At 40.5% G+C, this 27864-nt stretch overlaps 2 protein-coding genes and 1 long non-coding RNA gene across 5 annotated transcripts in view; 2 read left to right on the top strand and 1 right to left on the bottom strand.

Annotated features, from left to right (window-relative positions):
- The window catches only part of CAPZA2 (capping actin protein of muscle Z-line subunit alpha 2), a 40736-nt gene extending 32912 nt beyond the window's left edge, over positions 1–7824 (top strand). The window contains exons 8-10 of the mRNA XM_034768888.1: positions 1870–1941; positions 5284–5346; positions 6841–7824. Coding sequence (XP_034624779.1) covers positions 1870–1941; positions 5284–5346; positions 6841–6981 — 276 coding nt within the window. The 3' untranslated portion in view covers positions 6982–7824. The remainder of the gene's footprint in view (positions 1–1869; positions 1942–5283; positions 5347–6840) is intronic.
- On the bottom strand, positions 43–22610 carry LOC117876642. The gene is made up of 3 exons (XR_004645503.1): positions 22304–22610; positions 12116–12213; positions 43–269 (listed from the first exon to the last, which is right to left on the bottom strand). It is a non-coding gene; the product is annotated as an uncharacterized LOC117876642 (long non-coding RNA).
- The window catches only part of ST7 (suppression of tumorigenicity 7), a 221206-nt gene continuing 215553 nt past the window's right edge, over positions 22212–27864 (top strand). The window contains exon 1 of one of the 3 annotated variants that reach the window (XM_034768843.1): positions 22212–22388. In XM_034768843.1, the coding sequence (XP_034624734.1) occupies positions 22238–22388 (151 nt within the window). In that variant the 5' untranslated portion in view covers positions 22212–22237. The remainder of the gene's footprint in view (positions 22389–27864) is intronic. The other 2 variants (XM_034768836.1, XM_034768864.1) reach the window with 2 other exon arrangements.

Genomic DNA, 27864 nt, shown 5'->3' with positions numbered 1-27864 from the left:
TCTATAAATATTCATTCATATATTATATTGTAAAAATGGAGGGCTTTCCTATTTTGTGTGTTGTAGAGCACAGGGTTGCTTGTTTTTTTGTGTTCGGTGTTTTCTTTCTTTCTTTCTTTCTTTCTTTCTTTTTTTCCCCCTCTCTTGCCTCCTGTATCAAAAGGATTGATGTCTGGTCAAAGAAGGCTGGATGCAGCTTTAGGCTATTTTCTCTTGAGGGCATAGGATGAGAGGAATATGCTCCTTGTTCCAGGAGTTGTATGCTGCTTCTACAATGCAAATGGGAACACTTTCTAAAAAAGGATTAAGAATCAGTGTTTACATTGTCAAAAAAGTCAAACGTTTCCTTGAATATCCTACCAGACTCATTACAAGAGCAGCCAAATTAATGAATACACATATACATTAGAAATCACTAACGTACCTCCTCACCAGTCCCTATGGGAACGCAGAAAGTCAGCTTTTCCCAAAAGAGCGATTGTTGGAGCCTCTACTTGAGGAATCTACTTGACGCTAATATAGTTGCCTGTGTTTTATGATTTGCTGTGCATCATGGGCAGAGTCTGTCTCTTTTTCAATAAATGTTTCTTCAACTGTATCAAATTCTCATTTTCTGATAATGAATGGCACCTTTTTCATCTCTTTAGAGGGGTAACTTCTCTGTAAATTCAACTGAATGAATGGTGTCAGTTCTGTTTACTAGTTGTGGCAAAAATATGTCCTCTTACCCATAAAAAAAATTCTTCTGTTTCATTTTGGAAATAGCATTTATATTTATACAGTGCCATTGATGTACCTCTGTGAAAGTCATTAAAAAGGTAATCATGGATGGGCATATCCCAGAGCTTATTAGGCACAATTTACTGTTCAGTTGCCCCTTTTTTAATCAATGATCTCTAGGGCCACAAAAACGTAAAAAACCCTAATTTTCTGTGTGAAGGCTCAGTTCCAAGACCTTTCTCTCAGTTTCAGTTGCAAGTGCACGTACATCATAATTTCCTTTTGATTCTGGCAGTAAAGGCCAAAATCCTCTTATATTTTGTATTTTCCAAAGATTCCAGTTTAAATTGTAAAGATATCCATTACTCTTCAATACCACGTCATTTGTTGTGAATAAACTTACATTTAAGTGCTCAAGGTGTACCTCTTTAATTTCCCATAGGTGTTTAAATCCCCCACACGGAAACCAGGGATCAACATTATAATCCTGCATTTTCAATATCTTCAAATTGCTCCAGTTTTTAACTCATTGACTTTATCAAGATTAGTTTTAATACCTTTAAAGAATCTAAGACTAAGACTGGTAGGACTAAATTGAGGGCAGAGGGGGGGAGTACATTAAACCTTTTTGGGGAGAGACCCAGAGTTTCCAAACTTATTCTGCTGTGTCTACTAGTTAGGTTACTAACATTATTGTGCCGAAGGGAATTCTTTTTAGAAAGCCCAGGTGATCTTGCTTAATACAAGATGTCACACTGCCTCCAGCAAACAGTCTGGATGAGCAAGGAGGACAGCAACACACTGCAGCCTGAAGCTTTGCCAAAACTCTCCTTGAACAAAGTCAATCCTCTTACTTGTGTAGCTTCCAATAAGTCTCCTAAAGAACAACACCTTTCTGCTATCGCAAGTAGCTTGAATAAAATGAACTGTTAATTGCAAAGAAATTCCTGGACACGAAAAGTGCTACTCTGAGCACATACATGCTGAGCACTTGAAGTATAACTCTGCATTTCAGTGGAAATGCACCACCAACAGATCCCTCTCTTCCCCCAGAAGTGTGTTTACATATTGACTAATGTTGGCATTTTACCACCATGCTGATTCAGTAGCTGTAATACTGATAACATTTATTGTTTTACTTCTGCATAGGTTCACTATTATGAAGACGGTAATGTTCAGCTAGTGAGCCATAAAGACATACAAGATTCATTAACAGTGTCTGTAAGTTATCTTTTTACAAGATCTCATTATATGTTGAAGTAACACATTTTTGGTGTAGGTTTGGATGTATTATTTAATATAACACTTAAGATTTTTGATGCTCAGCATGAGTTCTGCGTTTGTATTCTACACTGCTGTGTTTTTTCTTGTATTCTACACAACAATGCCGGTTAGACATTCTGACATAAGATCCTTTCACCATTTAGAAATAGGTGAATAAAATTGTTCATGCAAGTAGATTGCATGTACATTTAGGTATAGATATCTGCTGTCTTCTCTGAAGTCCTCCAGAATACTGTAATCTGAATTTGCTGCATGACTTTTTTTTGCTTGTGACTTTTAAAGAAACAAGACAGATTAATTTTAGTTGTGAGATTATAGTTAGCTTGAACTGTCTGCGCTTATTTATTATTATTTATCTGCACTTACTCTAACTCTCTTCTTAAACTGTTAATTGTAGGTGGCTGTGTGGCTTATGGAATTAGATTTTGAATGTGCAATGAGTTTTGACCGAAGTAGTACCCGCTGAACACTCTCTCCTTCCCCTCCCAATTATTGGCACACAATTGGCAGCATTTGCTTACGAGAAGATGAAGGCTCTAAAAAGAGCAGTGTTAGCCTATACCAGTTCAAGCTAACACTAATTATGGAGTTCTCCCCTATCTGTAACAAGTGATGTCAGACCTTTGCTCTCATGGACATTTAAATCCATTTCAGGGGTGGAGACAAAATTTCACATATTCTGCAGTTCAGAGGCGCCACGCTTGCTGGATACAGGCCTTATTTCTTCTTAGCTGTCCCTTTTTGATAGAGGTTATTATGGTGCATTAGGGAGGAGATGCCTAAAAACCCTGCGTGTGGAAACAATAGTTGCATCCTAAGGCTTGTTCACTGTAGGGACTGGTGCTGTCTGAGTGCAGCATGAACTAATAATTGCTCTTAATAATAAAATACCATGACTGGTAGAAGGCATGAGGAAGTGAATAAACATTTATATTTTCTGCTTGGAGTGTCCATTAATAAACTTGTCAATGAAATTAAATTAGCAGAAGGGAATGGAAAAAGTACAATTTGAAAGCATCTCAGATGATCATGACATGCTGATGAAGAACTGGGCTCTGAGTGCCAAACTGGATTTAATGAAGAATGTTGTGAATTAAAATAAATGTATATTAAAAATAATAATAATAATAAAGCAAGGCTCATTGGCTTTCCAATCACAGTAACAGCATTCAGAATGGGGATGGGTGGTGCTAAATGATAAAATTTCAGAAGTTGTAGGCAAGTAATTACTTCTGAGTCATAAGTAAAGGGACCAAAATCCTTGCTCATGCTCTTTTCAGCTGACAGTCCCTTCAGTGGAGACTATGGGGACAGTTCCAACAGTGGGTCCTGTCCTGCCTTATCAGTCAGGTACTGAAGGACCAGTCAGGACCAAGATTTGGTGCTAAGCACTTCCTCAGACAGCCTTCCTTAGCAGGGAGAAGGGCAACAAGTGTCTCCTGTTTAGGTGCCATATTTAGACTTCAGGCATACAAGGCATAGCAGACAACACAGGCAGAGATTGCTGTCCTCCTGGAGAGAGCAGGAAAAGTGCCTTAGCTGTCGGACCCCCTCCTCTTCTCCACCATGTGGCTGAGCAGCAGCTTCCGAGCAGCAACAGCAGACCTGAAATGAATAATTTCAGAGCTCCCTTGCTAAAGACAGATATGAATAAGTATGCCAGGTCAGTAGGGGATTCCTTCAGTGTCTCTCAGCCCTCCCAACACACGGCTTTTTTTTCTGGAAGCTGAGCAGAAGCTGTTAATCCAGGAAATATTGCCTAACTCAGTAGAGCATATGAGTATCTCTTCCTTGCCTCTTTGCAGGATTCAGGCCTCTTCTTTTTTCCCCTAAGTGGGCACCACCTCCACTGGTCTCCCCCTCTTCCTCTTCTGTAATTTCCAAAAACCTTTTTACAGCCCTACTGCTGAAGACAACTCCTCCCATCTCTCTGTGGAAGCAGCTCCTCTTGCAGATTTGGAGACTGTCACCTTCTAGGCATATCCCTCAAGAAGTTAGCTTAATTTATCTCCCATAAAATCAAATTCTGACTGCAGACTCCCTGGTAGAAGAAAAGGAGAGATGACTATCCATTCTTTTAGGATGGGACTCTTGGCCAAGGCTCTCTGCCAGTCTATTTAAAAATGTTGGAATTAGGATGTGCTGCTCCAGATGCACCCTTCTGTCCAAGTCTCCTAAAAATTTCCAAGCTAGACCCCCAAGTTCCAGTATTCCTTATGGCCCAACTCAGCAGTAGCCTCTTGCTTGAAACCCTCTTGGATCTCTGATCAATTGTTTATATTCTTAAGGTTGCCCTGTGAAAAGATTAAACATTTTAACGCCATTGTTTTACAATATTTTTAGAGACTTATTTTTCACTTCTATTGAATAATCATAGAATGTTATAGTACGCATCTCTCCTGGTCTCTCTGGTCTTTCAGTTTGACAAATCTAATAATTTTGACAAAAATAACCGGAGAAGGACTCAATGGGATCTGCTTGTTTTGATATGTACTATTCTTAGCTGGTATAAATGGCTCTACATTCACTTGCCCACCGGTATTTAATAGCCTTGGCTTCCATAAATGGTTCTATAGTGACTTGCCCACAAGTAATTAGACAGTGATATTGCTGCAAATTTTCTTAAGATTCACTAGCTTTTCCTCTTTGCAGTAATGAACTTAGTTTATACTTAAGGACTATATTTAGATAAATGCAGCACCAAGGCATAATTCAGGCATTCAAAATATAGTACCGTATGCTTGGGGTTTGGTTCTGCTTTGAGCAGGGGGTTGGACTAGAAGACTTCCTGAGGTCCCTTCCAACCCTAATGTTCTATGATTCTATTAATTTGATAATTGTTAATAAAATTTAGGGGGGAGGGATAGCTCAGAGGTTTGAGCATTGGCCTGCTAAACCCAGGGTTGTGAGCTCAATCCTTGAGGGGGCCACCTAGGGATCTGGGGCAAAATCAGTACTTGGTCTTGCTAGTGAAGGCAGGGGGCTGGACTCAATGACCTTTCAGGGTCCCTTCCAGTTCTATGAGATAGATATTTCTCCATATGTTATTACCAAAGAAAAAATGGAGCTACTCCGGTGTTAGGAAGCACAAAGTTTTTCAAATTGAGTCTTGAACTAAATAGCACTTATTATGCGAGCCCAATTAATCTATTATAGACTTTCTGGCTAATGGAGGCTACTTTAAGCATCTTATAATTGCAGGAGTATAATTCATTGACAGCCTTTTTAGGGTTGTAACGTAGAGTTACTTAATTTGAAAACAAATTCTTTCTTTCCTAGAACGAAGCCCAAACAGCAAAGGAATTTATAAAAATTGTAGAGGCTGCAGAAAATGAGTATCAGGTATGACTTCTGAAATATCCAAAATATATTACTCGTATGTAAAACAATGCTTAATTTCGCCTAATATTCTGTACGCTTAGACTGAGCCCCAAAACTCATGTAATATTACTGAAATAGGAAAACTGGTTTTTGTAAGTGAATGCAGTTTTGGTATGTCATTTCAATTTTAAGGATTATTGCTATAATACCATTCATTTTATAACTTTAAGAAACAGAGTCAAGACAGTTTAATTGTGCTGATAACTTTTAGTTCTGCACTCTAGCTGTCTCTGTCACCCTCATTTCCCACCCCAGTCCTTCTGGTTGTTCCACGTACTTTTTGCGTCTTAAATTAGACTGTGAACTTTTTGAGGGCAGATTTTATGTCAGTACAGTACAGCATGATAGGACCCCAATTTTCACTAGGGTTTCTAGGCACAAGTATAATGCACATTATTTCATTTCAGGAGTGCACAACCTCTTATGAAAGGCCAGTCCATAGTTAAATACTCTGACTGGATGGACACATCTTGATATGTAGATAATATTTCACCAGAGCAAAAAGTTCACATTTCGGTGGTTTCCATCCAAGCGAATAAAGACCTCACTTTATTTCGGGGGTTTTCTAGCAGCTTTGGTAGATGTATGAATAAGACAGGTATTTCAAATGGATGAGGTTTATATAGTTTGCAAAATATAACTGTTCTAGAGTCACCTGTGGAAATTTGAGTTCTATGTTCATTTAACTTTTGATATAAGGGATCACTTTCAGGCATGAAATTATCCCACGTATGTTAATTTGCTAAAAAGCACTGTACACTTCAAATTCATATGACTAAAAGTGTTACTTGTTGTAGAGCTTGCACACATTTAGGCTGGGAAGGATTGGATTTTTATCATTAAGCATTGATTTCACAAACTAACAAATATTTCTGTTAAGCAACATTTACTGCTAGGCAAAAGAAGAATAATGCTGCTTGAGAATTTGAGTTTGATTTAAAGATATTTACTTTGTATATTTTTGACGTGATGTATGCAATTTGTTTTTAACAGTTATAAAGCTTTAATTTTTTGAATCTCAACATCTGTCAATTTCCTGCAACTGCAAATTTAAATCAACTTTAAAAAAATGCTTTAAAATATACATTGATATTATCAGTTTAAATTTGTTTAATTCTGCCAACCCTAAATGTACTGCATGTGCAAAATGATCACCCTCATAGGAAAAAATAGTGAAAGGTTATGGTCTATGGTAATACTGTTAGCTCTCAAAACCTATATTTAACTTTCTAAACCAAGACCGAGTTTTTGGGCTTCCATTTGACAGCTTACTGTAAACAAGTGTGATCTTAATTTTTTTAGACTGCATAATTTTAGTAAGACAAGAGGCAACAGGTTACACATTATCCTGTGATTATTTGAATTATCTGTACATGTATGCCACTGTTTCAGTTCTTTTCTTTTTTCCAGTGTAGTTTGTTTTGAATAATTCTAATTCTTTGCTCTGTTTAACAGACTGCTATCAGTGAGAATTATCAAACGATGTCAGACACTACTTTCAAGGCCTTACGTCGACAATTGCCAGTTACCCGCACTAAGATTGACTGGAACAAGATCCTTAGCTACAAGATTGGAAAAGAGATGCAGAATGCTTAAGACAAACAATGCATGACTGGATAATTTTAGTGTTCTTGTATACAAATAAAAATTATTACAAAAGTATTTGGAACTGTTGTCACCCAGTCAGCATGGGCTTTTGCCATTGAAAAATCACTGTAAGTAGTTTGGTTAGAGCACAAAGCTTAACTAATGAACCTTTTTTTTTCCAGTTTGTTTCCTTTTTCTCAGAGGGTCGCAAAATCAATATAGCTGAAAACTTTCCTCTAGAGTTTCTGTTGTACCTTTACATTTTTTATAATGAAAAGATCATGCCTTTAGATTTCAATTTAAAATTAAGAACGGTTTGAAAAATATTTTTGCATACAGTAACTGTCTTGCTTTCATATGAAGTGAGCAACTTCTGAAATTTGCTGGATTCCTTGAAGAGTTCAGTAGTGTACATTTCTAATTCAAGGCTCATGATGGATTTAGCCATATAAGCTGCTGTAGAAATCATCTAGCCCTCCATTGGATGTAAGACTGGGGAAAGCATTTTCTATTTTAAGTATGTTAAAACCTTTCAAAATACTTATTCAGCTGGCTCAGTGTTAACTAAACTTTTTTAAACAAGGTCAAGATCTTATGCTGTTTTAAGATTTTGAAATTAAATAAAGTACTTATTTCAGAAATGCATTTAATGCTTTATTCCTGACAGTTACTTAAATGAGTTCAGATTCCATCTGCCCGAGTTATTTTTTATCATACAGCCACAAATGTAATATAACAAGGCATATTGTAATATATAAACCTGTACTCATTACCATGTCTCAGTTTATTTTTTTTCTTGGATTGAAATGTACTAAAATTCAATGTGACATTAAAATGCAGATTTTCTATTTATTTGAGTAGCAAATCAATTACTGATTGGTCCTGGTGTGTGGTGTTTTTAAAAATATGGATACTGCTTAAAACTGATATTTTCACTTTGAAACGTGTGGTCGCTTACAGGTTGCAGTTAGAAACATAAGGTTTGCTGTAATAGCACATTTCTCCATCTCCCCATTTGTAAAATGCATGATCATAATATTACTCTCTAAGGAGTGCTTGAAGTTCTTAGCTTATAGTAATTTACTGTTGGCTGTAGGGAATAGAAGAGATTAAGGGGTCTGTGAAGACCAAAATGAATCTCAATCTGCTAGAGGGGAATCCTTTCCTTTGTGCTGCAATTTTCTTGGGATTGAAATGGTTTTTTAGGTTAATAAAAGAAACCCTGCAAAGAACAATGTATGCAGTCAAACATTTCAATAGTTTGAAAATATATAGGGTTTCATTTTAAAAACCTGCATAAAAATAATCTTGCTTTTTAAAAAGGTGGTGCTGTGTCAAGAATTATGTTGAAAATCTAACTTGTTAACCACTAATTAAGTTAGAAATAATTGGATTTTTATAGCTGTTAAGCTTTACTTAAATTGTAGGAATTCTTGTAGAGAATAAGTGTGGTGTGAATTAAGGCACAACTGGAAGATGCTCAGATACGACTATGATGAGCACAGTATCAAAACCTGAACAGAATTCTCACTTGTTTACAGCATGACCCAATCACTTGCGTTTAAGTTATAGTTCATGGCATAGTAAGAGAAGGATGATGAACATAGGCTTATGCAAACTTTGTTTATATTTTATACTGTACAAATACAATAGCATTTTACTAATCACAGTAAGGATTAAGATGGCACACCTTATATGTCTTTCTATGGAAGGGTATATAACTGTTAGTAACTTCACGAATTCAAGCTCTGCAACTCTACAGGATTGAGACTGTATAAGAGCTGATTTTCCTCAGCTGCATACTCTTTCAAAACTTTATTAATTACCGAATATTTTTGGTAAAAAAGTGATTCATCAAAGAGCGGGAGTCGGCTTATAAACGGGTCCACACCAAAATTTGATGATTTAAACTCCGTCAATTCAGTGATTCCACAATCTAATACATTATTTTGTTTACCTGGAGCGTCTGCAGTCATGGAGCCCCTCAGCTCCCTGTAGCCGCAGTTCGCCGTTCCCAGCCAATGGCACTTCCCACAGCTCCCATTGGCTGGGAATGGTGAACCGCGGTCACAGGGAGCTGAAGGGTTCCATCCCTGCAGACACTCCAGGTAAACAAAATGCCCCGACCCGCCAGCGGCTTACCCTGATAGGCCAGGAGCCAAAGTTTGCCAACCCCTGAAATATAGGATCAGCTTATGAAAGGGTCATACCATTTTTGCTATTTTTACCTAACCATCTTGGGGGGTAGGCTTATAAACGAACTGACTAATGAATGAGTATATACGGTAGTCACTGCTTTTAGTGTTCTGCCTAGCTGAATACTATATTGAAAATATATTGCAAACTAGCTATATTGTTCAATAAACACTGGCAGGATAACAGCTTATAACAGCTGCAACTGAACAATGATTTATTGTATAACAAATCTGCAATCCTTTTTTAAGAGATATATACACACAAATATACACAAATTTTACAGCAATTTTTTTTTTTCCTGACATACTTTCTGATTAGATAGAAGAACCAGTCAAGGGGAGAATGGGGAGGTGACTGGATGGTTCAGGAGAATTGTTAGGCTCCAGACCGTTGTCTTTTTTTCATTTCTAGGTCATTGGTTTGTGTGGGCTAGGTCAGTGGTTTTCAAACTGCAGGTCGAGACCTAGTACTGGATTGTGGAATGTAAAGCACTGGGTCACGGCGGCTCTGGTCAGCACTGCTGACCAGGCTGTTAAAAGTCCCATCAGCGGTGCTGCCCGGCTAAGGCAGGCTAGTCCCTACCTGTTCTGACACCGCGCTGCGCCTTGGAAGAGGCCAGCAGCAGGTCTGACTCCTAGGCGGGGGGTGAGGGAGGGGGCGGCAAGGGTCCCCGCGTGCTGCCTGAGCACCGGCTCTGCATTCCCAGCCAATAGGAGCTGCGGGGAGGGGGCAGTGCCTGTGGGAGAAAGCCACGCAGAGCTACTTGCGCACCTCCACCTAGGAGCCGGAGCTGCTGCTGGCTGCTTCCAGGGCGCAGCACGGTCTTCGGTGCCAGGACAGGCAGGAAGCCTGCCTTAGCACCCCTCTGTGCCCTGACCGGGAGCCATCTGAGGTAAGCCCATGCCCCAATTCCCTGCCCCAGCCCTGAGGCCCCCCCCCCCAGCCTGGAGCCCTGACCTCCTCCTATATCCCAACCCTCTGCCCCAACCCTGAGCCCCTCCCACCCTCCAACCCCCTCATCCCCAGCTCCGTTGGGTCGCAGGCATCAACAATTTACTTCAACTAGGTGGCCAGAAAAACAGTTTGAAAACCACTGGTCTAGGGCAACGAGCCTTGACTTAGTACTCACCTATCTGAAATCGGCTTTTGATCTCAGTTCAGTTCCTAGTACACAGACACAGGTAATCACCCATAAAAATTGTACTTTTTGTTTGGGAAGACCCACCAAGGAGTGAATAATCAGATAGCTCAGTAACATCTTGCCCTCTAATGTGGTCCCGCCAGGATCAGACATATTGGGGAGATCGTGAGTAGGCAGAGCATTAGCAATGCAGGCTTGCTGTGTGAATTTCAGACTCTGGCTATTACTCCAACATGCTAATTTTTACTTTGTAATTTGCATGATTCAGTTCCAACCACGTGTAATAACATTGTAATGTGACTTTGAGAGAGAGATTTTTGGATAGAATGCTGGCTGGGGAAAAAAACCATGGAATCTTAAGCAAGGAAACTGTCTGCTGTTTGATTCCTACTGTGTTCAGGGAAACAGGACTTTGCGTATATTTGGTTTACACTACAGAGTTAAGTAGACTCAAGGCAGCTTATGTTGACCTAACTGTCTATACTAAAAATTTGCTCCTGCTGACGTAACTGCCCCGCTACACCGACTTAACTCCACCTCCATGAGTAGCTAGGTTGGTGTAGTTAGGTCGATGCAGTGTCAGTATATACTTACATCGACTGTTACTGGCTTTCAGAAGCCATCCCATAATGCCCTGCACTAACAGTACAGCTCCACCAATGCAAGGAGCATAGTGCGGCCATGCAAAAGTGATTTAATTACTGACATCAGCATACAGCTTCTGAACTTAGGTCGACTTAATTTTGTAGTGTAGACATTCCCTGAGGGAGCCCTACATCAACTCAGTGGTTAGAGCACCTGCCTGCAGGGCAACAGACCCCCTGCTCAAATCCTTTCTCCCTCTGATTGGGGGTGGGGGGAGGATTGGAGCAGCATATCCCACATCTCAGACAAGTGTGCTGAAAGTTACAAGATGGGCACCACCACCTCTGGCCATTTTGTGTGGAGTAAAGCAAGCGCCTAACTCATTCCCTCAAGAAACACCTTCTGTGCCTAAGCTGCCTGATTCCTGGAGATAGGTTCCTGTTTGTGGATCTCTGATAGAGATAGGTGCCTCCCTGCAGCCTGGAATTAGGTGCCTATCTCTCAGGTGTGGGGAGAAGGGAGTGCTTTACGACATTTTGTTATCTCCCAGTGTTTGTGTTGACAGGACAGATGGAAAGTTAAGGTAAGTGCTGTATGTGTTAATTGCAGGAATTTTGGAAAGAAAAGTCAAAGTGGGAGACATGCTTCACTATAGGTGTACTAAAGAAACTAGCAAGGGTTCACTAACTGAATAACCACACTGAACATATTATTCCTCACAAAAAGATGAAATATTTAATGCCCGGAAAAGTCAGTGTCCCTTCTACCTTCCCCATCCTCCAAATTTCTTTCAGGAAAGTAAACTTTGGCTTCTCTCAAAGGCAAGGGTTTGAGGGACTGATTTATTGTCCTTCCCTTCAACCTAAAATGGGGAGAGAGAAAATGCTTCTGGTTCCTCTCCAGTCTTTCAGCCATCTGTCTCTGCCTCCTTTCTCCCACAGCCTCATTTGCCTTTGGGGATGCACCGAACGTGTGTGGAGATGCCAAATTCTGACTTGCCAAGAGCTCTTTTTGACCAAAGGCCAATCTTGCTTTCATTATTTCTTTATCAATCCTAAGCGTGCACATCCCCATTGGCTCCATACAGCTCCTGGGTTTTATGGAGGGAACAGGATTTCTTCATAAAATACTTTCACAGAATACATGGCTCAACATGATTGACAGGAAATATGTCAATACTGCTGGCTAATATTTTGATGGGAGGCTTTCAAGAATACTTACTAAAGCACACTGAAGTTATGTTGGGGGGTTCATTGGTTGGCAGACCACCTACAGTTGACCTGAGAAATGAGTGCCCCAGGTGAAATTCCCTCTTGGTTCTAAACAAACAAAAAAAAAAGGATGAAAATATTATAATGTATATTTCAAGCCTGAAAGGTAAAGAAAAAAGCAAAACAAGTAAAGCTTTTTTCTGATTTAAGGATAACCTTACACTGCCAGAAAATATTTTACTCCTTTTTGAACTTTTATTGCTCATTCTAATAACTCCTTTAAGTTGTGTTTGAATTGATTATTTTACTAATATAGGAGCTGGACCAAATTCCATTTTCCTGTCTTTTTCATGGCATTGCTTTTCAATAAAGATTTAAAGCATAAGGCTTTCTTCCCCCTACACTTTTGCTAACTTTCAAAGTGTGTTCTTGCTCACCTCCTTTGGCAAGGTCTTTAGTGACCTGGGAAGCCTTCAGTAGGTGTTTTGGTGGAGATTGGTCTGCTGTTCACTTTCTCCATCTGCCTCCAATTTAAACATGTCTTCAGTAAGTTAGGGATCCTGCTCCCTCTAATCGGACAGTCTCTCAGTCGGTCTCGGTTACCAGTCACAATGCTGGGGATAAGACTGGCAACGCTGCACTCTCCATTTGCCGAGTTCTTTGTCAGATCAATATCATCCCTTGCTTGAGAAGTAGGGAATGAACACACTTCTCCCTTGTTATGGTCTTCTCTGAAATGTGGCACTCCAGGTGTGTAAAGGCACCCCTTGAATGAATACTGGCATATTTTATACTACTACTATCCTCCTTTTCTAAAGCTTGAGATTGGGCCTGCAGTGCCATGAATATGAGTTTAAGATTCTGGGTGACAGAAAAATTCCAGACTGAACACTCAGTTTAGAAATCTGTACTAGGGCTGTCAAGAGATTAAAAAAATTAATTGCGTGATTAATCGCACTGTTAAACAATAATTGAATACCATTTATTTAATTTTTGATGTTTTCTACATTTTCAAATGTACTGATTTCAGTTAACAGAATACAAAGTGCACAGTGCTCACTTTATTTTTGATTACAAGTATTTGCACTGTAAAAAAAATAGTATTTTTCAATTCACTTAGATTGCATTACAGTACTTGTATTATCATGAAAGTTGAACTTACAAATGTAGAATTATGTACAAAAAATAACTGCATTCAAAAACAAAATGTAAAACTTCAGAGCCTACAAGTGTACTCAGTCCTACTGCTTGTTCAGCCAACTGCTGACAAACAAGTTTGTTTACATTTGCAGGAGATAATGCTGCCTACTTCTCGTTTACAATATCACCTGAAAGTGAGAACAGGCGTTCGCATGGCACTGGTGTAGCTGGCATCGCAAGATATTTACGTGCCAGCTGTGCTGAAGATTCATATGTGCCTTCATGCTTCAACCACCATTCCGGGGGACATGCGTCCATGATGATGATGGGTTCCGCTCGATAACCATCCAAAGCGGAGCGGACTGACATGTTCATTTTCATTATCTGAGTCAGATGCCACCAGCAGAAGGTTGATATTCTTTTTTGGTGGTTCGGGTTCTGTAGTTTCCTCATTGTAATGTTGCTCTTTTAAGACTTTTGAAAGCATGCTCCACACCTCATCCTTCTCAGATTTTAGAAGGCACTTCAGATTCTTTGCATTTTGTCAAATTTGCAGTGAAAGTGTTCTTAAAATGAACGTGTGCTGAGTAATCATCCGAGATTGCTATAACATGAAATATATGGCAGAATGCAGGTAAAACAGAGCAGAGGACATACAATTCTCCCCACAAGGAGTTCAGTCACAAATTTAATTAACACATTATTTTTTTAGCATGGAAGCATGTCTTCTGGAATGGTGGCCGAAGCATGAAGGGGCATACGAATGTTTAGCATATCTGGCACATAAATACCTTGCAATGCCAGTTACAAAAGTGCCATTCAAATGCCTGTTCTCACTTTCTGGTGACATTGTAAATAAGAAGTAGGCAACATTATCTCCTGCAAATGTAAACAAATTTGTTTGTCTTAGTGATTGGCTGAACAAGAAGTAGGACTGGGTGCACGTGTAGGCTCTAAAGTTTTACATTGTTTTGTTTTTGAGTGCAGTTATGTAACACAAAATCTACATTTGTAAATTGCACTTTCATGACACAGAAATTGCACTACAGTACTTGTACGAGGGGAACTGAAAAATACTATTTCTTTTGTTTTTTACAGTGCAAATATTTGTAATCGATATATACTTTGATTTAAATTACAATACAATATATATGAAAATGTAGAAAAACATCCAAAATATGTAATAAATTTCAATTGGTATTCTATGGTTTAACAGTGTGATTAAAACTGCAAATTTTTGTAATAGTGATTAATTTGAGTTAATTGTGTGAGTTAACTGCGCTTAATCAACAGCTCTAATCTGTACATTTAAACACTTGTTCAACTTACCTTGTTTTAGCTCCGCAAAAATACAGTAAAAACTCAGCACTAAGTTTAATCTTCAGTCTATATCAGCATATTTTAAATTCCCTGGGTAATGGCCAAGATGCACATGTTCTACTTCAACACAGACTTTTGTGTCTTTGATATCAGACATTTGATTGATATGAGCTGAAAACTGCTGATTACGTTACTCCACTAACTTTCCTCAAATGCTTGTGTGACGGGTTTGGTTACAGAGACCACCTTGGGACTGTCATCTGACATGCTGAAACTACCTCTGAGCCCATTTTCCCTGTCAGCTTGGGACTCCAACATCCTGTCTTGTTGAGCCAGACATGCAAGCCTGCTGCAACAGGCTTTAACTAAAAACCATTCAGCAGGTACTCTTGTCTCCAGCACACAGCTCCCAATGGGATCCAAACTCCAAATCAATCTGTTTTACTCTGTATAAAGCTTATACAGGGTAAACTCATAAATTGTCCACCCTCTATAACACTGACAGAGAGAGATGCATAGCTATTTGTCCCCCTAGGTATTAATCACTTACTCTGGATTCAATAATAAAAGTGATTTTATTAAGAATAAAAAGTAGGATTTAAGTGGTTCCAAGTAATAACAGACAGAACAAAGTAAGTTACCAAGCAAAATAAAACAAAACATGCACATCTAAGCCTAATACATTTAAGAAATTGAATACACATAAATCTCACCCTCAGAGATGTTCCAATAAGCTTCTTTCACAGATAGACTCCTTTCTAGGCTGGGCCCAATCCTTTCCCCAGTACAGTGCTTGTTTCAGCTCAGGTGGTAGCTAGGGGATTTCTCATGACTGCCGCCTTTGTTCTGTTCCGCCGCCTTTTATAGCTTTGGCCCAAGGAAGGAATCTCTTGTCTCTTTGGGTAGGTCTACGCTTATTTCCTGGTTCGGCGGCAGGCAATCGATCTTCTGGGATCGATTTATCGTGTCTTGTCTAGATGTGATAAATCGATCCCGGAAGTGCTCGCCGTCGACCCTGGTACTCCAGCTTGGCGAGAGGAGTACGCGGCATCGACTGGGGAGCCTGCCTGCCGCGTCTGGACCCGCGGTAAGTTCGGACTAAGGTACTTCGAATTCAGCTATGTTATTAACGTAACTGAATTTGCGTACCTTAGTCCGAAGTGGGGGGTTAGTGTGGACCAGGCCTCTCTATGTTCCCCACCCTTCCTTCTAAATGGAAAAGCACTAGGTTTAAGATAGATTCCAGTATCAGGTGACATGATCACATGTCACTGTAAGACCTCATTCTCCATTCTTTCAGGGTTGGCCTGCACCAAAGAAGTGGTCTGTAGTCCACGAAAGCTTATGCTCTAATAAATTTGTTAGTCTCTAAGGTGCCACAAGTACTCCTGTTCTTTTTGCGGATACAGACTAACACGGCTGCTACTCTGATACCCAGGAAGGTTTGTGAGTAAACAGACCCATTTACAACCAATTGTCCTGGTTAATGGGAACCATCAAAATTCCAAGCCATTATTAATGGCCCATACTTTGCATAGTTACAATAGGACTTTAGCATAATACTTCATATGTTTAGCTTTAGATACAGGAATGATACATGTATGCAAATAGGATGAACGCACTCAGTAGATTATAAGCTTTGTAATGATACCTTACAAGAGACCTTTTGCATGAAGCATATTCCACTTATATTATATTCACATTCATTAGCATATTTCCATAAAACATATGGAGAGCAACATCACAGCTTGAACTCCAGTTAGGATGATTTTAACAAACCATCACAGCTTCCACTGTCAGACTGTCTATTCCCACTCACCCACTGATCCTTAATTGTTTGATTTGTATTAAAAAGTAATTTGGAGCGGACATCTCTTACATATTTGTACAGTGCGATGTTGCATCTAAAGTGCTATAAATATTTACTAACCTTATTTATCAAGCTAATTGGTATGGGTAGATGAAAGATTAGGAGACCATTTCTTTTTCAGTAATTCTAACCCTAGTACTACAGTTAATGGGCCATGTAACTCTTGCCCTGGACATGATCAATAATCAGATATAAATGTACACTGAGGTGAACATCAAGATTTATTGAGCCAGGAAGACAATTCCTGATGTTCACTGACACACAAAGCCAATGTATATGTTGTTTTCAGACATTCTGAACGGGTACCCCCCTCAGACGTATCTGGCAATCTCTCTGTTCTGGCTAAGAATTTCTTACGTGTCACATTTTTAAAAATGTGACATTCTAAAGAGGATATAAATTAGAGGCCCAGAAAAAGCTATTAGTCTCTGCGCCAGTCAGAGGGCAGAGACTTCAAGGTTTACTGAACTGTTTGTAAAATAATTTAAAACATAGTTTAACATCCTGAATCATTAACAGAATACATGGGTAGACTTAAACTACACATTTATTTTAAAATAACATTTGACAATTTTTTCTTACGTGCCAGTACCTGAGTTCAAGATTCAGTATTTCTGCTGAAAGAGCTGCACCTAAATTGGACAAGGAAACTTTAAATTCCTGCCCTGTTTTAGCCATTATAAAGATCAACAATTTCAGGAGAAACAAAAACTCCTGAATTTAGGTTATGGCAAATAAACTAGGAGTAGTTGGGTTATAACCTGCTTGGGGCTGGAACTGGTGCATTTTCTGGTTGTACACAGCATAAAGAAGTCTATTAGCACTTAAAATATTGGATAATTTGGGTCTAAGCAGGTAAGTAAAAAAATCTTTTCTGTTTATTTTTAAAATACATTTCTTTTGTAATGAAGACTACAATTGTATTCTGTTATGGCCTGACTGCCTCAATCACTTGGCTTCTGAACAATTTGTTTTTGCTTTTTAAAATATCTATTCATTATTAGGATCCCTCCTCTGGAAAAATTGTGCGCGTAACGAGAGAATAGGAACTGAAGATTCAACATGTCTCTAAAGAGCATTTTAGTTCACCTTTCATGCAAAAATGCTCAGGATATACAGTCATTTGCGCACACATTATCTAACAAGTTAACTTTCTCCAAACCTCGTGTTATTGGCAATAGTAATGTATTGATTTGTTCACGATTGTTTTCAGTCAGTCATGATCAAGCATATCTTATAAGTATGTATACTTAAAATGTAAAACAAGTTAAGCTATTTTATACATATGGGTAGACGTAATATCTGTTTTTGTTTCTTGTTTACCTTTCTAATGAATACATATACTGGAGGCAGTGAGAGAGCATGCTACCAGGAGTCTGAAAAGCTGGGGTCTGTTGCTAGCTCTGTCTCACCCACTGATGCACCTTGCGCAAGCCACTTAGCCAATCTGGTTCATTCCCCCCCCCCCCCCACCCTTATAACAGTTATAATAATACTTGTTCACCTCATTGTAAAGATATTTGAGATTCTTGGAATAAATAGCATGACATGACTGCAAAGTATTAATTATTAATATAATTCTGTTGGAAATAGAAACGGTCATACATAATTAAGTAGGAAGCAAGGTAAAAGACTAATTAAAATACACGCTTTAAATGAACAAGGCTTAAAATGTTTTGATGTTCTGGCCTTTTTGGTGTTGTGAAGAAAACTGATCTGAATGACCTAAAGAAGCCAAAACAATTCACTCTAGTTTTCAACTATAAGAATTAGAAAGATCAGAGGTTAATGTATAAACATTTTAAAATTCTTTACAATTAATCCTGACCAAAATTTTGGAATAATATCAGATAACAGAGCTCTACATCATAGGGTAGAAAGCAATGATAAACAGTAAGGCATATCTAGTGGGGTCCGTCCAGGGTCCATACTATTCATTATTTTCATTAATGACTTTGATAACGAAATGGAGAGTAGGCTTATAAAATCTGCAGATGACACCAAACTGGGAGGGGCTGCAAGCGCTTTGGGGGATAGGATTAGAATTCAAAACAACCTGGAAAAATTAGAGAATTGATCTGAAATCAACAAGATGAAATTCAATCAAGACAAGTGTAAAGTACTTCATGTAGGAAGGAAAAAATAAATGTACAACCACAAAATGGGGAATAATTGATTAGATGGCAGTACAGCTGAAAATGAACTGGGGATTATAGTGGGCACAAACTGAACATGAGTTAATGTGATGCAGTTGCAAAAAGCTAATATTCTGGGGGTGCATTAGCAGGATTGTTATATGTAAGACACGGGAGGTAATTGTCCCACTCTACTCAGTACTGGTGAGGCCTTAGCTGGAGAACTATGCCCAATACTGGGTGCCACACTTTAGGAAAGACGTGGACAAACTGGAGTGTTCTGCAAACAGCAACCAAAATGATAAAAGGTTTAGAAAACCTGATCTATAAGAAAAGGTTAAAAAAAAAACTGAGCAAGTTTTGTCTTGAGAAATGACAACTCATAACAGTCTTCAAAAATGTTAAGGGTTGATATATGGAGTGGGTAATCATCTTCATGTCCACTGAAGGTAGGTCAAGTAGTAATTGGCTTAATCTGCAGCTAGGGAGATTTAGGTTAGATATTAAGAAAAACTTTCTAATTATAAGGGTAGTTGAGCTCTTGAATGGACTTCCAAGGGACATTGTGGAATCCCCATCAGTTTTTAAGATCAGGTTGAACAAATACCCGTCAGGGATGGTCTAGGGTTCTGCCTCAGCGCAGGGGATTGAACTTGATAACCTCTTGAGATCCCTTTCATCCCTACATTTATGATCCTATGTTTAGTTCTGTAATACAAAGAAAAATAGTTTCAAGACAAACTATGTAGGGGAAATTTGTTTTAGTCAAAGAGTGCACTGTCTTTTATGATTACAAAGAGGACCAAGGTTTTTTGCCACAAAATAAGAAATAAGTGCACTATTGGAATAACACTGATATTAGTTTGCAGACAAGCTTGTGGTGCCTTAATCTTCCTTTCCTTTTTAAAACCAAGAAAGAGAAACTCAAACATTCAAAATGCAGTGCTGTTTTATATCTAGACGGCTGCTTTTCATTTTCTGACTATAACCTAACTGTAAACATGGATGCTGTAACAGACCTTTCCAAATTGATCATATTTTCTGATCAATGGCTTTGGTGATTCATTTAGTGCCACCCATCCCTCTGAATCACCATCACACCAATGCTCCAGTAGGTTGATTTGGTCATCACATGACATTGAAGCACCACTTTTGGATGAGACATAAAGATGATGTCCTCAGCCCTTGTCATTGATTAAAAATCCCATGGCACTGTTTGAAAAAATAGAGGTGTTGATCTTGATGTCTTAGCTTAACAAGGTGTAGGCCTGGCTTGACATGAGTAATGAAAAATGGAGGAGGCCTCATTTCTTGGAAGACAGGATTAGGGAGGTAAATAGGTCAGCATGTTGAAAACAGAATATTTGTACTAACTAAGATAGGTAAATGGGTCAGTGAGCTAGAAGACAGAACCTCTAAACCAGATAAGATAAAGGGAGGGACCACCCAGGGAACCACTTACAAAATACAAAATAACAATTGTCAAGATAAGTCAGGAATGTAAAAATGAGGTAAAGAGTAGGTCGAACGTTGACAGCGAGTGGACAAAGCACGCTATACAGGGACTGGTTCCTACACTGTAGCCAAGCCAATCCCAAAAGGTGTAAAGCAATGAATTGTGTAAATGTATATCAAATAAGAGGGTTTCTGTGTAACTTTGGATCTATGATGTATCCTGCATTCTCCCCCTGCATTTTCATCTGATTAACTTAATGTAGTTTTGCTGTATGCCAAATAAAAATACCTGAGGGACAACGTCTGGAGTCTGAGTTCTTGGGTAGTCGAGTGGAAAGAGGTCTAGAAGAAAATCCCAACACTAGGTAAGTGAACTCAGGACCAGCTCCAGGGTTTTTGCCGCCCCAAGCGGCGGGGGAAAAAATAAAAAAAGCCACGATCGGCGGCAGCTCCACCGCGCCACTTTCTTCTTCGGCGGCAGGTCCTTCCCTCCGAGAGGGACAGGGACCCTCCGCCGAATTGCCACCCAAGAACCCGACGTGCCACCCCTTTCCCTTGGCCGCCCCAAGCACCTGCTTGCTCAGCTGGTGCCTGGAGCCGGCCCTGAGTGAACTAATTGCAATCTGTTTACCAAAGCTTTATGCAGTTTTATTTGTCCACTGAAGTATTCATAACCTACTGTCTTAAACTTTTCTATTTGCTGTTGGAGTTGTCACTTTTCACCCATGATGGCCATATTTCAGTGATATGTACATAAAGTAAACCCTGAGTCCAGTTGGTATATCAGTTTGCTTGTAAAATTCTATGATTATTTCTATTCTGATATTGCCCATATTGTACTAGGCACTGTCCCAACTCCAAGGAAGACAGCCTCCCAAGCCAAAGGCGTTAGTCTTATTAGACAAGCAATATACAGAGGAGAGAGGGGAAAAATCATAAGCACATGCACCCTAATAATTCCTAGCTTATATGTATTACATACATCTTTTTAAAAAATAAGAATCAATTATGCCCAACAGTCTCTGCATTCTGCCAGCACTACTAGTAGTAATTTCTTGTGTCATGGCAGAAATGTATCTTAAGGAGAGACAAAATGGATGAGAAATGCACTTTCTTAATGTAAAGAATTTTATTATTACTGTAGGGTTATGCTTGATCTATACCTTTATAAAACTCATTTATTTTTACTGTGGTAGTGCCTAAAGACTAGAGATTCTTATGGATCAAAACCCATTGGGCAGTATCCAGACAAGTATATACAGGCTAGGAAAAACAAATAACAATGAATCTTTATTTTGACATTATTAACTTAGCAATAGTGTGCAAAGAACCTGATTCCATGTGAAATCATGATGGGTTTGGAGCTCAGTTGGATTTGAGAACATCAGCCCAGGCTTTGGAATAACATGCAAACCCGGGATGCAGTTGTTGTTTTACAACCCCACATCCTTCCTTACAGGTAGCTCTGCTCCACCTTCATAAGGTAGCAAAAATGCTGCTACCATTGCCCTATGCCTCAGTGACTGGGCTAGGGATTTACAGACAACCCATCAACCTTAGCACATAGAACGAAGGAGCCAATGGGATTCCACTATAATTGTGTTAGAGATTATACTCTCAGAGAAGCTTCCAAAACTCTATTCCCCTTTCAAAAGGGTTGAACTGTCCTGTCCGGGTGGGGGAAGGTATCTTCTTTCCTCTCTTTACCCTCATACCCCAAAATTTGAGCCTTGGGAGGGCCTTTCCCCTGCTGGAGAGGTTAGGCCCTCCTCCCTACCCCTAATCTAGTGTGGAAGTTAGTGGAGGAGAGAAAATCCCTAAAAAGGTTCAGTCTTTAGAGGTTCAACTCTGTGCAGAATCCAACCACTACGCCGGCTTGCTACGAGCACCTGCAAATAGACCCCTGAGGCTGTTCAGTTCATGTGCTTTTTCGGTGAAATCAGTTTAATTGGGGTTACCCAGCTGCAGCTGTAAACTGGAGCACTATAGGCACAGAGAAAGAGGCAGACAGAGTTGGGGTGGGGCTATTTTGTGAATGTAGGGGGGTTTTTTAAATATATTTTCTTCATTATGTTGTGGCTGGAAGAGATGCCTGTATGGAAACCCTAGAGGAGGGGGGAGTCTACTTTGGGAGGCATGAATCATCCCATAAATACACACTGAGAGGTTGTGGCAGCAGAGAGCAGGGTTGGTTTTTTTCTTCTTCAAAAACATGGCTGAAGCTGGGACAGGCTTTCTGGAGCAGCTCAAGTCCTGCATCGTCTGGTCATGGACTTACCTCTGGACCCTGTGGTTCTTCATCATGCTTTTCCTGGTCTACATCCTGAGGGTGCCTTTGAAGATCAATGACAATCTAACCACAGGTAAACTGCATTCTCCTCGGAAACCTCGCGGGCGCTTTCCCGCAGCTCCCTCTTTCCCCAAGTTAGTGCAACTTGTGCGGGAGAGAGGGACACGTCTGCAGGCAGAGCCCGTCCGCGAGCCGCGCAGGGGGCTCTCCGCGGCGCTGAGGAGCTGCAGGGCTGGGGAGGCGGATTATATTGGAAAACTGAACCCACCGTCCTCGCCCCAGTTCAGACTCCTGATCTCCCTTTGTAGCCTGGCACATGAGCCCTGGATTCCCCCTCCTCCCCCCTCGCCTGTTGCGGGCTCCTCAGGTGCCCTTTGGCTGCTGGAGCTGGGGGGGAGGGAGAGAATGGACTGCGCGCTGCCTAGACCCCCCCTGCAGCTGGCTGCTCCCCCGCCTAGGCCAGGCGGGAGAGACGCGGGGCAGCCCTCGCTCTGCGTCGGTGCACGGAGCAGGGGCAGTTTATTGCCCTGCTCCGCCCGCCACGACCGGGTTGCTGCAGCTGGCTGAGAACCTGCCCCTCCGAGATGGGGTTCAGAACAGTCCCCTCCCCCCAAGCAGCGCTGCCTCCGGGAGCCACGGGGCTGCCTGCATGCCCCGGGCAAGCCCCCTGCCCCTCCCCCCGCGTCTGCTGGCAGCTGTAACCCGCTTCTCCCGTCCCTGCGGCTCCTTCTCTCCGCCAGGGGCCGGGCAAGCGCTCGCTGCCCGCAGCGGCATGGGCAGTGCCGGGTGCGCCTAGGGCTGCCCGCGGGGGCGTGGGAGTGTCCGCCGGCGGTGCACAGCTGGGGACTAGCCACAGGCCGGAGAGCAGTGCCAAGCTTGCCTTGAGGCTAAGGACTGTCCCCCCTAAACAGGGACAGCCGAGTCCCTCTCCGGGGCACATGTTGCTCTGTGTATGTCAGGGGCATGGCTAGGTGCTTATGGGGCTGCCTCTCCAGCCACAGAAGCGTTCCCATGAGGAGAGATTTATTCAAACGTGAGGCTTTGCCCTGGAGAAGTGCAGCAGCCCGAATCTCTCTTGCAGGACGGTGCTGCTTTAGCAACTGGCTGCCCTAAGTGAGGATCTGTGGGAGTCCGCCTCCCTAAACATTGCAGTGTAGTGCAATTGTCAGCCACACCGCTCAGGGCTGATGACATCCTAAAGGCACTTTTAAAAATAAACTCGAAATCAAGTGCTCAAGCTGCTGAACATTGTAGATCCTGTTATAAAAGATCCCGTTACAAAAATCAAATATTATGATAAACCAGAACACAGTTCTAATCATGGTGGTTTTCCTAATATTTTGTTAAAGAAATTCATGGATTTGGTGAGGCGATTTGGTTTAGCAGAGGAAAGAGTTTGGCCTGGTGGCTGATACAGCACAAGGTTCATAGTTTGTATGTGTGGTGTGGTATGTATGAATCTTTAGTGGCATCTGCTTCCTGCCCGCCAACCAGCAGTTCATCCCCCCTGTGATCCTGTGTGAATTGGGAGATTGCTCCCAGAATATGGGGCATTGTGGAATATGAGGAAAAATCAAAAGTGAGCATTGGAGACAAATGGGGCTGTGTAAGTGACGTAACACTTAAGTGGCTACTGTAGCACTGCAATACGTTTAGCCATAATTTTAGAAAATCTTGTAAAGCATATTATATAGCCTTCATTACTAAGGAAGTCCAAAACTGTGTCTCAATAAGGCCCTATTAACTGTGTTAACACGATAACCTCCGTGGCTTACAATAGTATAAATGTACTGGAAAAAGTGACCTAATAAAATAATAGTGTTATTATATACACTAGTGTTATAGACTGCCTGACCCAGTGCCTGGGTGAGACTGGGACATGGATGAGAGCTAGTTGGCTGAAACTCAGTCTAGAGTTGCTGGTAGCTTGAGGGAAGCAACTAGAAGCTATAGTGATGATTTGATCCACCCTTTGTCTTGATAGTGTGTGTCCACTTTTCACAGTCTGTGGTCTTGGATCCTGGGTCTCCAGTTGCTGTTAAATTGTCATCTAATAATTTTGTGGACAGCTTTTTTTCCTTCTTTGGCTAGGAAATTGCATCCATTTCTTTCACATGTGAACCTTGATTACTGTGATCCATCCCTTTCCCACTTCAAGATTAGATTACTGTAAAGCTACACTTTAAGTCAATCCAGAAACTGAAGCTGGTGTAGAATGTGGTAGTCAGTTTATTAGGTCACGCAAGCTGTGAGCACACCACCAGTGGTCCACGATCAGCATGGGCTGCCTGATGGAGTTTAAAGTGCTGGTTTATAAAGGCAAAATGGACAGGGATTTACCTACTTGAGAGACTGTTATTCTCCCCATGCCATACTGCTACATTTCCCATTAGTGAATGTATTTCAGCTGAAACCCCCTTAGTATTAAAATAGGAGTTCTGGAAGAGCATTCATCATGAGAGGCCCTCCACCTTGCAGCCTACTATCTTTCCTATTTCTCCTCACCCCTCTTGTCTGCAGTAGCCTGAATTGGTTGAACTAATGGGCATGCTGTAAGGCCTGTTTATTTACCTGGGTTGTTGAGAAGGGTATAATGATGGCTGATATGTTGGAGGGAGGAGGCTATTGGTTGGGCTTGATTTGCTGTAGTTAGTTATTTTATCTTTTGGTTTTGAGGTGAGGAACAACAGTTGATTTTACTTTTTCTTTGATTGTATTTTTAATTTTTGGCAAAGGTGCCTAAGGCCCTGAATAGACTCTTTTTGGTGTATATTTGTTATAAATCAAAATACATTAAAATGTATAGTGTCAACAGTGTGCTAGGCATTTACAGATGTGGTCTCTGCTTTCAAGAGCTTACAGTCCTTGAAGAATCAGGTCTAAGATGTAATGAGAAGCAATCTGATTGAATGATGATATTTTACATACAGCAGGTTAGTTTTATCCTTTTGATTGGACTTGTTGGGGCGGGGGGGGGGGGGAGTGTGATAGGAAGGGTCTAACCTTTTATTATTTAACTTTCCTCCTGTGGGGTAGTCACAGACAATAAGGTGGAAGAGTGCCCAACCTGACATCTGGAGGCCGGTCCACAATGTCTAGCCTCCTCTGGTGTAGAGCTCATCCTCTGGTTATGGAACCTGGGCATCGAGCTCTGATGTCTGCATACAAGAGAGAGTTCTAACTTCCCACCACCTCTCTAGGATGGACTTAAGGGTATAGCCAGAGAAAAACTTTTAAATTGAGAGTTTACTTTCAGTTCATAGGCAAGGAGCATTGAGTAACTGTGCTGCTCCAAGAGCAGTCTGAGAGTCACAATTCTACCCTGGCTTTCCCTTAACTCCCCCCAGAGCAATCTGCTACTGTCCTATACCAATTTACTTCCTGCTTTGCTAAGATGTGCTGGCCAGTGGCATATTGGAGAGGCAGAGTCAAGGCTCTGCTGGTTTCTTGCACCTAGCCACCCGCTTCCTACCTGCCTATATGGGAGGGGGTATAGTGGCCCCATGGAGACTACTTTATCCTCCTCTCCACACTGACCCACAGCTGTTCAGGGCACTATAGGGGGTACCTTATGGTGCGTTATGATCTTGCTCTAAGTGAAAAATTACATATTTATTTCAGAAAATAGCAAAACCCTCTTAAAGTGTATTTTTTAAAGAGAAGACATCTAATTAGATTGAAAGCTCTTTGGGATGGGGACTGTACAAAAAATAAATAACATAAATGTGATGTAAAAAGACAATATTTTTTCTGTACTACTATTTAGAAGAACTCGGGATATTGGGTACTCACACATAGATGCAGAGCCTTACACCTTTTTCCAATTCACTGGCCTAAATCAATAGTGGCCAAAAGCCATTAACTTCTGATGGATGGTCGGTCTCCGGCAGCCTTGCTGACCTCTCTGCTGCTGATATTGTCAAGAATTGAATGGTTCTAGAGACTGACCAGTCCTCTGTTGTAGAGAGACTGCTCGTGGTTGGAACTGAGTCCCAGTGGTTGGGCAGCATTGGGAAGCTTGCCTCTACTGCCCAGGCTGTACATATTCTGTGGATAAATAGGAAACTTCAGTTCCAGGGCTGTCGATCCTTAACCCTTGGATCATATGAACAACTGGTGGCTTATTCAGGGATGGGAAAGGGAGTGGGACAAAAGGAAAATATATTTATGAAAAATTCTTAGTTTCTTTGAGAGAAGCAGACTGGGCATTGTGGCAAGGGTGAAATCCTTGGCTTGATGTAAATTGTAAAAATAGAAATAAATAATGTGTGCATATATATAAGGCCTCTTAGCACTTTATAAATGCTATTCAAAGTTTTCAGCAGGCCTCAGGCAAAGATTAGAAACCAGGTCATTCTTTTGAATGAAAATGAGAAGTAAAAGATAGTAGAAAGGTTTCTAGAAAATCATCATTGTAGCAGAAGGCTCTCTGCCCATACTATTAAGCCTGGTATATGCCAAAAATCCCATTAGTTTACTGAACCAGCAGTAATTTACATAGTGTTAGCCAATCTGAACTGGGGAGTCCCACCCATATTAAAGATAAAGCTGTATCTTTTTCCCCTTCAACTCTATCAACTGTGACGCATTTATTTTCCCTGCATTGAGGAAGGTAATTGTCTCCTCAAAAGCTGTAATACAAGGCAACAGCTTTTTGTGGAGTAGAAAGTGTGAGATATGCAAAACCCTTCCCTCTGGGAAGCGGAGAATATTATCTCCACAATGTTTGCCAGCCCCATTTGGTTGAGAAGGAAATACATTGAGATCTGTCTTGATCCAGGGACTCCTACCTGCACACAGTAGATTCAAAGCACTACAGACTTCACATCATGGTGGACAGTAAACAGGATTTAAAAAACATTAAGACCTCAGGCAGATAGTCTAAATGTGCCACTTCAACATGCATGCAGTTTGTTTTTTGGACACTTGCAATGTATTATTCTAATTATTTCATTATTTTATAATGTTCACATATTTATAATATTGGCAGAATTTGATTTTTATTTATTTATAATTTCAACTAATATTGATGTTTATTAAGCATTTTTTGTTTATGTAAAAGTTCACAGTTGCACAAAATTATGGGATTTAAGCATTTATTTTTATAGCTGTAAGTTTCCACAGTTGTGGGAAGTTATATGGGGATCAGGCAATGGGGTATCAGACAATAATTGTTTAATGACAGTAGATGTTGAAACTCAAAAAGCTAAAGCTTTATAACCACGAAAACTTAAATTTTTAACATCACATTTCTAAATATACAAAGTAAATATCCTTATATTGAATTCTAATCTGTTCTCAAACAGCATTTTTCTTCTTTGCCTATCTAAAATTTTTAATTATTCATAGAAATATTTTTTCATCAATTTGTGTAAGGTGAAATCAACATTTACTGATAAAAATCTAATCCTCCCAAACCTACAATGATAACATGTATAAGATTGACTGTACTATATAGCAACAGAGGGTCCTGTGGCACCTTTGAGACTGACAGAAGTACTGGGAGCATAAGCTTTCGTGGGTAAGAACCTCACTTCTTCAGATGCAAG

This window comes from Trachemys scripta, chromosome 1 (genome assembly GCF_013100865.1).
Source record: "Trachemys scripta elegans isolate TJP31775 chromosome 1, CAS_Tse_1.0, whole genome shotgun sequence".
NCBI classification, from domain to species: Eukaryota; Metazoa; Chordata; order Testudines; family Emydidae; genus Trachemys; species Trachemys scripta.
Note: the sequence above shows the minus strand (reverse complement) of the source record. Positions and strands in the feature narration are given on the sequence as shown.